Here is an 11,877-nt window from a genome sequence, read left to right as displayed (position 1 = left end):
TTAGAACGCGAGTTTTTAAGAAGGTGAGGGAAGTAGAAATATTCCGTTTTAATGTAACTCTATCCAACTGATCAGTAGCGAGGAAACTCGTTTTTCTTGTGACGATCTATACCTAGGAAATAATTACTAATGCCACTAACTGCAAAATGATGTATTCTCTAATGCGGTGCAACATGCGCTCTTTGTAAATACCATAATACAAGAATCATGGAGTGAAAAAAAGTTCAATTGGATTGTGATCCGTATGCAAGGTTTTTCATTTACATTTTCAATTTTTATTTTCTTGGTTGCAATGCTGAGAATTTTAGTAGAGCTACGATGATTTTCCCCAGATGGGTGTTTGAGGTGAAAATGCATGCACAATGTGCGCAAGAGTGTTGAACATATGGAAATACGTCACCATTTTATTTGCTAATTAATATGCATTAATATTATGCTCTGACTGAGAGTTTCTCGATCGCAGGGAGTAAAGTGCAAAATATCGGGAAGTTGTAATTATCCATGCAGCGAAAGCTATAGAATATGATTTAATTTAATATTTAATTTGTACCCTCTCTAAGCCAATAAGCTCTAAGCTATTGCGCGAGGAAAGCTCTTAAGGATCTCTAATGGTGTGATCGCATGCATAACCCCCTAGGGCGGTAATAATAAATTCAACAAAAATATTCTAAGAAAAAAATTAAGTAATATTGTGGAATTTTGTTGTGGTTAGAAGTGAGTTTTGGGGGTGAATGTTTCCCACAAATGACGAAATTTGAATTTTTTTTCTTGTTAAAATATTAACACCCTCGGGCAAGTTTCCAAATTTTCCCATCTTAATATGAAAGAAACAAAGAAAAAAATATTATAAAAGATTTCATTTTATTTTAACCACTAATATATATATAATAATAAATCTCAATTGCATCTAAATATTATAAAGACAATTTTATACATTATATTTACTTCTAATCGTGACTATAAGTTACATAAAATGCGTGTTGTAATGTGTGTGCATTTAGAAAATTGTGATTTCCTCGCAAACCAGACTAGACAGTTTGAATATATAATCGCGCGACATGTATTATGTATGGATCATTAGACAGATGACTCATATATAACTATTTGTACAACTTTGGGATGCTGCTTGTGGGCTTGGTGTGCTGCCTCCTTGACTTCTTGCAGAATGGCATTGGTGATTGCCTCGAGAGCCGCCATTTCCTGATCATCGCCATCGGAACTGGGTCCACTGAAGCCATGCCTTCTTGGCATTGATACCTATAATATTGAATGTTGAAAATAAAGGTGAAAATTTCTCTCTTCGCATCTAAGACTTTCACTACACATCGCCATATTGCATCATATTACGTACAGTTAGTACGCGCTTTAGGTCATTCTGCAGTGCTGAGACATCCAGCCCACTTGCACCACCTGATGCACCCAGACGCCGTAGAGTTTCCGCCAGAGGTCCCGAAAGGGCTTGTAGCTTCTGCCAACTCTGTGCATACTGCCGTCGAACTAGCTCAATTATTGTGGATGTTAGAGCTAATCCAACCAAAATGTACAACGTACAGAGCAGCATGTAGTTTGGTTTCTCTGAAAAATCAAAGAAATTCATTTAATTCCTCAAGAAAGGACCTAATTTCGCTACAAATAAAAATTAATTCAACTCACGAGGAACAACGTCACCAAAACCAATTGTCGTCATTGTGATGAAGCAAAAGTAGAAGCCATCGAAGAATGTCCAATCCTCCTCCCACTGAATCAAGAGAGCAGCTCCAATGGCCAAATAGAGTCCCAGGAAGCCCACTGCAGACAGAGCATATAACCATCTTCTGCTGGAAAAGTCGGCGTCCTCCTTGGCACGACACCATTCTGTGAAAAATCCCGGAAAAGCATCAGTTTCATTCGTGGGAAAACTACTTTGCAATCAAGACTTTATTGTTTCGTAATTGTACATCTGGAATTATTTATTATATGTACCAACAATCAACGATTGGACAATATAAATTCCTGCAATGCAATACTCACTTGTTGCTTCATAAAATACAAATTAGAATCAACGCGAATCAAGTTTAGAATACACAGTATTATGAATGAGTTAGATCTCCAGTAGAGTTCCTTATATGTATGTAATTAATTAAGAAAACAAATCGTAAATGAAATATGAGAAGCATGTTTAAATAACACCGTAGGACAAAATTTAATGTACATTTTAGATCTTTAGTTGTTTTATGAGTTAGCAAGCAGAAAATAATGGAATTTGTACCTCTAAGAACATTTGTATTCTTTGTTAGAATTTTTTCATTTGAAAATATTTTTTTATATTATAAAAAATTCTTTCAAGAATTTTAGAAAATATGGTAGAAAAGAGGCCTGAGGAAAATGCTAAATTCCTCGAAATATTGCTGAATAAATAACCTCAGAATCCGTTTCAATTCAATTTCAATTTAAATTAAAGAAAATTTATAAGTTTGATTGTTTAGAATTTTCAAAATTATAAATATAAAAATTAATATAAGTAAATTAATTAAAATAATTGGTAAAAAGATCCCTGAAAAAGAAATTAAATTCCCCAAAATGTTACTGAATAATCTGAAAAATCTTCCTCAATTTTTTTTTTATTTTACAAAGAAACGTTTACAATTAATTTTTTTTTAATAACTTTTTCCATTAATCAAATGCGGTTTAGGAATAAATGGAAACTTTTAATAAATTCTCGCATAGTTCGTCAATAAATCATTTTGTTTTGTTAATCATATTGTGAAATAAGTATTAGTTGGTATACCACAATCGTGGCATACCAAGTATTATTCCTATAAATGGTGCACTTACGCAAATAAACCCACAATCTGACATGAATTTAAATTAAATTATTTTATTAAATTATTTTCTTTATTTTTTTCTCTGAAAAATCCTATTTTGAATTTTTAATTTATTTTTTTAGCAAAACATTTTATTTTTGCAAGTCAAATCCAATAATTAGTCTATTGTCTGTTTTACGTGAATCGAAATACTTATTTAAGAAAAAATAAAAGTCACTCTTAAATAAAAAAAAAAAAATAAAAAAAATAGAACGCAATTTGTTGTTAATCTTAATTTAATTAATTTTTCATTAGAACCTTTTTATATTCATTTTAAAAATTCCTATTTAATTAAAATTAATTCTTTTTCTATTCTAAATTCCTGGATAGGAAGTTTCCAATCAATTTTACAATAAATCACATTAATAAAGTTCAGCCCCAGTTATTGCGAGAAGTCATTAAGCGGAGTTTGATGACGCTCAATATGTTAATCCATATTTATTATATATTAATATGAAAATAAATACAAATGCGGGAAATTAATAAAAAGTTCTGCGAGCGCATACGTAGGTGTGACGTCACGATCTGAGCATTTGTACATAATATAAAATAAAGAAAATAAATTGAATGCGTCTAGTCACGACTTACTTGGCAGTGAAGGTAAACTTTTAGCAACAGTTGAGACTGCTGTTGCAAAGAGGCGTCCCATGTCAGCAATAACCGACAGTGTGAGTGGAATTCCAATGAGTGCAAAGCACATGCAGAAGATTCTTCCTGATGACGTCACTGGGGCAATGTTGCCGTATCCTTTGAGAGTAAAAAGGAGATGAAAAAAAAGAAGAGTAAAATGTAAAAGAGATAAATCATTTATCTGCGTGGCACGCGGTCTCGTAACTAATCGCAATTTGCAAAATGATAAATGATCTTGTCGAATGTTTTATGGATGGCAGTCAAGAAGATGCTTTTTTTTCTTTGTTAATTAGTTATTCATCCTATAAATTTTCCGCGCGCGAAAATGAGAGAAAGACGAGAGTAAAATGAGAGAATGATGCGATCTTAAACGTTTCAGCATGATTGAGGAGAACCACGAGCATTTGAATGATCGTCGCGCATGATTGTGGGTGGTCTTGAAGAAATGGAATATATCTGTATTTTTTTTCCTCACCAATTGTTGTTAGAACGGTGGATGAGAAGAAAACAGCTTGCATTACACTCCATTTCTCCTCATCAGCGGGAAAATCGTCATCAATGGAGATCACTAGACCACCTTCAACGGCTTCCTGCACTGAAATCTCATACTTTGCTAATTCCATCGATATTAGTCGCTCCAAGTTCCTCACATCGGTATTATTGGCAATTGCTGTGAGGAAATTGAGTCGTTTTTCCCGCACAATGTCACGCAACTCCACAACACGTGCTCTTTCGGCTGGTAGCTCCAGTTCCCGGAATACCTGTGCTCGAGATTTAATGAAATGAAACACACCATTAGAATGTAATTAAAAATTGTTTACAAACTGGCGGCATATTTATTGTACATTCACAGAAGGATTTAGATAATCAATTTGCATATTTCTTAGTCTTACTGATGATCATCCAAATTAATGATATAGATTTGTGAAGAATCATTTTCCCAGGAAGTATTTTATTGCTACTAATGCGTCTTAGTTTCTATTCCTACACAGGGGGTGGGTATCTGGTGGAAAATCTATATTAAAAGCCAGATTTCCCAATTTTCTGCTTAGAATTTTCTGAAAATATTCTTTATTGATTTTAAATGCACAAAAATGGCATAGAAAGTTTTTTTTTTTCATAAAAATCGAATAGATTCGATTAAAGAAAGAGTGTTAAAACTTCTTTCGCAAGATTTCAAGAATTTTTGTTAAGAACTGACTTTTCTAGAGTTTTTTAGAAGACTTCACATAATTGTAATTCAAGTCCTAAGTCTTTGCAAGATTTTATTTTTAATTATATAAAATTACAACACTTTAGAAACAAGGTAAAAGAAATTTTTAAGCTAATTCAAATGCCTTTGAAAATCAATCAAAAGACAATTAAAGTTCAACAGATACCTTCCCCTTTTTGCCTTTTGGTTTTCTCGAGTTGCAAAACAAACCTCACAACTCGTCTTCGGCAAAGTGTTGCAAAATATTGAGAAGTACTCAGAGTGATGTTTCAAAAATAGCCTCACAGACTGTTTTTATAGGAAATGGTAACAGTTTTTTTTACTTAAATAATATTCTGTAAAAATATATAAATAGAAAATGAATTCAATTTCCTGGCCCAAAGTGTGTGCGACCCGCAGAAGTCGATCAATAGGTGGTTGTGGAAAAATTTTCTTGCGGAAATTGCAATTAAACGTCTCTGAAGATTAAAACATATCCTCCCCACAAAACACGCGAGAGCTGATTAGAGAACGTCTGGAGGAGAGAATCTCTGTTTTTTTTGTCACGTCTCGGAGTTTAGTGAATGAAAATCTTTCCCATTGAGATGCTGCACATTATATTCGAGATTATTTACGCACCAAAAAGGCAGCACGATATTTATTCAATTTATCCCATTTAGCCGGATGATTCGCTCGGTGTGCCTGTGGTGTCATCACATTGCCATATTGCTCTTACATATCTCTCGCTTTTGTGAATTCCTATATCCAGAAGCATTTTCACTTCGATGTGGTCATAAAAGCAAATAAATGGGTTTTGTGTTGCTGATTCCTTCCCGGCCGGACATCTCCGTCACATCGCTCTGGTGCTGTTGTGGGGCCATAATTTAAAAAAACCAAGGAGACAAACCCCCACAAATTGTGTCCAAAGAGACAGATTTCATGAGGAAATATTGAGCAGACAAGCAATGTAGGTAGAATTTTTTCATGGGGGACATCATTAGGGGGTCATTGGGAAACACTAAAGGGGGTCAATGAGCCACAACCCAAAGAATTTATCTATGTAAGAAAATTGGGCTTTTTGCTTTTTCTCTCACATAGGGGTATTTATTTTGCTAATAAAGAAAACTACGGGTGGGAAATCTCACTAATACTTTTCTCTTGGCTTTTCCTTATAAATCAGAAAGCCCTAAGAAAATATAAAGGCAGTTCTAAATCACATAAATTAGGCTCGAATTCTTCAAATTACATAAATTAACTTTACATAAAAATATAAACGCTTCACTAAATTATATAGTTTGCAAAAATTAAGCTTGGTTTAGAATTAGAATTTAGAGAATAATTTAAATTAATTTAGTAAAACATTTCTATTTTCAAGAAAAGCTGCGAAAAGATTCTGAGAACACTTGAAAAGAAATTCCAATAAATTCTATTCAATCGAAATCTTCAGTATAATGTATTTTAATTTTTTTTTAATATTCCAATAAATATTTTAATTAATTGTAAAATAAAATCATTAAAACTTTCAACAAAATTCAACTTTTCATAAAGATTTTATTTGTCTCCTTTGTCACAATTTAACAAGAACAAAAAGTAATTAAATCCAGTAAAAAAATCATTTTTAAACTGAAAAATTAAACATAATTTATCTAATCTCACTCAACCCCTAAAGCAAATCAGTGAAGAATTCCGAGCATGTATTGAATAAATAAACGAAGGAGAGATAAATTGAATTATTTCGATGACATTTCAAGTGCTTATCTGATGGATGGATGAAAATGAGTGGTGATCCCGCACCTCCATGTTTTACTAATCATGCGGAAAAGCTCCCAGAAGAGAGAGGCTTAAAGTAGAAAACTCTCGGAAGTCAACACTCACAGCTTCATTCACACTCATGTGTACGGAAAAACTACCATAAATTTGTTTTTACAGGCTCACATCTGTTCATCAAGTTTTCCAATCATTAGGACACCCAATAGATCGTTAATGTTCTTTTTTTTCTCACAAGATAGTTAAATTTTTTAATAGATCGACTTCTTAAGTTGCTATGCGGGTGTGCTGCACAGAGAAAAATTATGCCGCTGGAAGGTCAAGAGCGTTGAGGAATTTTCTCTCGCTCTTTAATATATGGCGCAATAATTCAAATTGAAAATTGAACATTCAATAACTTTCATGAAAGATTAAGTGCTCTCCTCTCTTTCACTATTTATTAATCTTCTGGGGGAAAATTGAAAGAAAACAGAAAGACGTTTTCAAGTGCCTCTAAATTATTTTCCAACCATTTATCACGCGAGAGAAGAAAATTTATGCAAGGAAAACTATTTATTTTAAAGACAAAAGGGAGGAATTTTCTCTCAAATTAAATTCCTCCGAAAGACACAAAGTTCGAGGGAGTATAGTAAATTTTATTTATATTCAACTATTGTAATCTATATAATAAAGAAAGGCCTGTTTGTTGGTAATCGTCGTTCCGACTTTTTTATACAAATCCACACCGTTTGTCCGATCGCGATGAAATTTGGTACAGAGGCTCCTTATAACAGGCGGTTTCAGATGGCCGTATCCATTTTCCCCCCAAAGCCCCCCTTCAGGTAGCCCCCATAGAGATTTCATGTAGTTTTTGCAAATTTTTGAATTTGGCGCCTAAAGTATTGTATGAAATTGATTTCTTCTCTTTGCAAAATTTTTCTCCAGGATTTATAAGTGGCCTCAATCAAACCATCACAATTTTTTTTCCTCTAAAATTTGCGCGAAGCGCAACAAATCCCCGCGAAGCGGGGCGAGGTAAATTGGAGCGAAGCGACAATTTACCTCGTAATTTGATAAGAATGATTGTGATCTGTGTCTTTATAATAAAATTATGCAAACGATCATGTCACTCTCGTTAAACATCCTCCCCCGCAGGAACATTGATTATATTCCGCCACGCTAATTGAATGCGTGAAGGGAATTTTGTCAATATGAGGACGATGTGGAGGGTCGTAAAAATGCCTCGTGGTTTACCAAAAGGGGAGAGTAGCAAGGAAATAGTGCCAAAAAGTGTTTCCATTGAGGAAAAAAATAAACAACGAAAGGAGAAGGAAATTCCGTGTTCTTTTTTGCCAACAGAACTTTGGGGACTATAAAAATTGCTACAAGTTGTAAAACATCAAGATGGAAAGGCAATAATCTCGTTTTCGAGAGATAGCAGAAGTGCGTGCTAAAAATTTGGAACTATCCATCAAATAACGATTAAATACATGTTAAAAAAATATTTCTTTGTAAATCTTGCAAAGGGAAACCAAGTCAAGATCAAGAAATGTACACCACAAAGCTTTTCTTCTATTTAAAATTCTTTTTATTAAGAAGAATCAAAATTAGAATTATATAGAACGGATTAAAAAAAATCTTGGAGTGCATTTTAAATTAATTTCTATAATAAGATCCTTTAAATAAAATAATGTCGGTACACCGCATCAATAAACTCGTACTTCCCTTGAAAAATATGGATACAAATATAAAGACAAAAAGCTGTGAAGAAATTTCGATATATTTTCATTGGGAAAGAGATAATCCCCCTGTGTGAGAGAGAATGTTTCACAAAATGCTTTATATATTTTTAGAAGTTCACAGAAATCCTCTTTTTGTGCTCTTTTTTGTGTCTTTTCTGTGGATGACACTCCGTTGCGATGATCAACATTTTCTTTGGGAAAGAAAAAATAACGTGAAAAGCATACAAACGGCGGTGAAGAAAGAAGTTTTAGTGTTAAATAAATGCGCGGGAAATTACCGAAGAAATCCAATATAGAGAAAATTATTGGGAAGTTTTCCTCTTACTCATCATTCTTATGTGGCCGGCGAGGATCAAGATCTATTCTGGGCATCTTAAGCCATGCGAGAGATTACTCACGAAGTCTCTCATATGGATACTTTGGTGTATCACTTAATCACTCCATTACTTTCCTCTCTTTTATAGAAAGCCATACAACCATGTGGTTGGGAGAGCCAGACGATGGCCCCAATTGCTGATTTAATTTCATGCGGTGTTTAAGTTCCATTTTGATAGCGCGCAAGTGGGGGTGGTGTGAAAAGTAAATATCCAATCTTGTACATCAATAAAGGATTAAATTGCACTCGCGCACTGTTGATTCAATACATCACAATCTGTTTTGTCAATACGCCATTTAGATGCTATACGGCAATGTTTAGCAAACATTCTCCGTAGCGGAGAACTTCATTAGTCCCAACAAATGTGGTTGGATCGCATCGTGATTATTCATTCGAGATGGACGAGGTGTTTTAATTCCCCTCCCCCACCCCCCTGCTAAATTAATTATTCTCACAGCATTCTCTCGGATTAGATTCACTTGATGACTTGAAATTGCAGAACCTGGATCAGCGCGAAATCAACTCGCATGAGAAGTGTCCCAGAACAATAAAGTGTCTATTTCGAGCGACATACAATTTAGTGAATCGTGTCATTCCTGGCTACATGGGGACGAGGAGAGTATCTGCAAGAAATTGAGTGCTCTGACAACTTTCTATAATTACGGGGAAAAGCAATGTGTGCGATGTTCCTAAAGAATGCCTTCAAGTTTTCCTAACATTTCTGCTTACATACCTATAGTTTGTCTCTCATGAGAGAAAAGCAAAAGCTCCTGATATTGCTTATTGCTGGGCATTCAAAATCAATTGGAATTATTTTTTTGAGTCTTGTTTTAAGCGTTTTAAAGTTTTTCTTAAATTTATTTTTTAAAAAGAAAAGTTTTTTTTACAGGAAAATTGATGAAAATTTCTTATTTTGATAAAAATGAGCTTTTTATGAAAAGAAAGAACTTTCCTTAATGACTAAAAAAAAATCAAATTTTACATTAAGTTAGGGACATAGCAAGAAATCCTATTGCTTAAAACTAATGTTGACGCAAGTTAAAACTCGCGGTAAAGTTAGGTATTTTAGTACATATAAAAGAAAAATTGAGTTTACATTAGGCAAAGGCTGAGTCTAAATAAGGGAAAATTTGAGTCGCGATAAAGGAGTTGAGTCAACATTAGTCTTTTTCTGAGTCACGATTAGATGGAGCCGAAATATATTCAAGAAAGTATTTTGAGATTTTCTTTAGACTCTAAAGATGTTGATAAAAGCACAAATAAAAAGTAGCATCACATTTAAATGTGTAATGATTTTTTAACGTTTGACTTTTTTCTAACGTTTAATATTTATTTTAAACATTTAAAATTTTCTTTTCTAGCTCTTGAAGTGAATTTTTAACGTTTTACGTCACTTTTACAACATGTGACATTATTTTTATCTTACGTTATAAACTTTTATTTATTCTTCGTTATTTTTTCTAATTTTTATTTGAATTTAAACCGTTAAATTCTCCATATTGGATGCAACTAAAATTGAATAAATGCTCCAATTTTGTCTCACGACAATCACTGAATCTTCTAATAAATTCTAAACAAATAAATCTCACATTCAGTATGATCCCACACAAAAAGCACAGAATTCACAAAATAATCTGGTTTAATGTAATTTTTTTCTTCGGGTAGTCTCTACTCACAATTCCCCCGACTCCACAATAGATTGCCAGCGAGACGAATAAACCAATGTGACCGAGGGCTTTTTTCACGTTGAACGACTTCCAGATCCGTTGGATTTTGCGGGTAAATGTCTCCCTTTCACAATCATTCGGATCGAATTTCTTCAATTGCTCCAACAACTCATTATGTGGATCTGTTTCACTCATTATTCCTTTTCGGCACTTTTTGCAAGCACACACACCTCGTCGTAATTCCTTTCGCACGTGTCCACTCGGGAAAACTTATTACGCGTGAATGAGGTCCTTGTGGGGGCGGGAGCCCTCGTGGGCCACCAAGGTACTTTCACTTTTTCTCCCCGTACTGGGACGTACAGCGACACATTGTGCGTGAACTGCGTATCCTGAGCGACTTTCACTAGAGTTGGATTCCGACTGGTGGAGCACGACGGCTCGTGCGGCTCCCTCAGTATACAATTTGTGTATTTCGGACGTTTTCAGCAAGACTGAAATCAAAAATTTTTGTTCTAAAAACTTGGAGTCTCTCTCGCTCGCTTTTTTTGCGTGGGGGAGAAAATTCTCATCAACAAACTCTTCCTCTATTTTTTTTTGTTGCTGCTTCTTTTCCTCAATTCAGTGATTTTTCTTCTCTCGTGACCTTTGGGCTGTGTCTGTGTGTGCTGCAGAATTTTCCAAACAACACACAGAGTGAGGGGGTGGAACAAAAATTTTCCTGGATGTCCTTTATTGCATCCCCAACTCCTTTGGCAGAAAAAAAGGTCATTCAAGTGCGATTTTCCCACCTTCCTGATGTGAAAAAAAAATTGTTGGCGCCCAATTATTCCGCCAATTAAATTGTGAGGTCCTCCTCACCACACTTTTCACGCACCGAACCGCAAACGAGCAATTTTCACACAAAAGTGAAAACACAATCGTTCTATTAATACGTCGCAGTGCAGTTTTTTTCTTTCTGTGAATTATCTCTCGGTTCGTCCTAAAAATAGAGACATTTTGTGATTTATTGAATGCTAAAATTAAGAGTTGCTCCCCAATTGGATTCCAGTGTTCATCACACACCAAAATATGACTTCACATGACTTTTTGATGTATGCCGCTGTTTACCGAAGATTTATATCGCTATTATTTCATCGAGGAACATCAATATAATTTTCCGTAAGTTGAGAGAGTTGGAGGGTGAGGAAAAGTGTTATTCTTGTCGTTCTTGCTACAACACCGAATTTTATTGCAATATTTTTTATGCATAAACTTTTGAGCTGGATTTCAAAGAGGAAGCTGCATTTCCTTCAATGAGTTTCCTTTAGAAAATTTGAGGAAATTCATGAGATTAAATAAACAAATTCGGAAAATTAGGAAAATTATTTCAAAGGAAAGGATATAAGAAAAGTTTAAAGAAAAAATTCTTTAAAATTTTTTTTTATTAAGCACAAATTAAATATTAAAATTAATACTAATGGTAAAATATCCAATCACTCTTACAGAGATTTTTCCACCCTTTTGGAAAATATGAGATTCTCACCTCTTTCTAATTTTAATTAATTTGTTGCACAGTGTTTCCATCTTTTGTATTTTCATTTCAGAACTTTATGAATAAAATACATTTCTGTTTATTGTCACTTAAGAAATACTCTGTTGTGGCTTTTCCAATCTTCCTCAAAGTCATCTTGAAAATTCCTAA

General features: G+C 34.1%; 3 protein-coding genes across 3 annotated transcripts in view; 1 reads left to right on the top strand and 2 right to left on the bottom strand.

The window, feature by feature from the left end:
- Nucleotides 1-11,877, top strand: part of LOC129791241 (fatty acid synthase-like) — a 1,176,504-nt gene that overhangs the window by 208,423 nt on the left and 956,204 nt on the right. The window lies entirely within an intron of this gene.
- The window catches only part of LOC129789960 (pupal cuticle protein), a 1,201,887-nt gene that overhangs the window by 271,118 nt on the left and 918,892 nt on the right, over nucleotides 1-11,877 (bottom strand). The window lies entirely within an intron of this gene.
- LOC129789912 (potassium channel subfamily K member 15) lies at nucleotides 845-10,887 on the bottom strand. The gene is made up of 6 exons (XM_055827037.1): nucleotides 10,206-10,887; nucleotides 3,949-4,234; nucleotides 3,432-3,590; nucleotides 1,654-1,854; nucleotides 1,352-1,575; nucleotides 845-1,257 (listed from the first exon to the last, which is right to left on the bottom strand). Exons 1-6 carry the CDS (start codon nucleotides 10,389-10,391, stop codon nucleotides 1,078-1,080), a joined length of 1,236 nt encoding a protein of 411 aa, XP_055683012.1. The 5' UTR covers nucleotides 10,392-10,887; the 3' UTR covers nucleotides 845-1,077.

This window comes from Lutzomyia longipalpis, chromosome 2 (genome assembly GCF_024334085.1).
Source record: "Lutzomyia longipalpis isolate SR_M1_2022 chromosome 2, ASM2433408v1".
NCBI classification, from domain to species: Eukaryota; Metazoa; Arthropoda; class Insecta; order Diptera; family Psychodidae; genus Lutzomyia; species Lutzomyia longipalpis.
The sequence above is the reverse complement of the archived record's forward strand: the minus strand, read 5'-3'. Positions and strand labels throughout refer to the sequence as shown.

Bases quoted from the DNA above. Each gene is read 5' to 3' on its own strand.
- LOC129789912 (XM_055827037.1), bottom strand. From the start codon at position 10,391: ATGAGTGAAACAGATCCACATAATGAGTTGTTGGAGCAATTGAAGAAA. The intron at 4,235-10,205 runs GTGAGTAGAGAC...TCTCGAGCACAG, and splicing joins ATTGTGGAGTCGGGGGAATT to GTATTCCGGGAACTGGAGCT. The intron at 3,591-3,948 runs GTGAGGAAAAAA...TTACTCTCAAAG, and splicing joins CACCGTTCTAACAACAATTG to GATACGGCAACATTGCCCCA.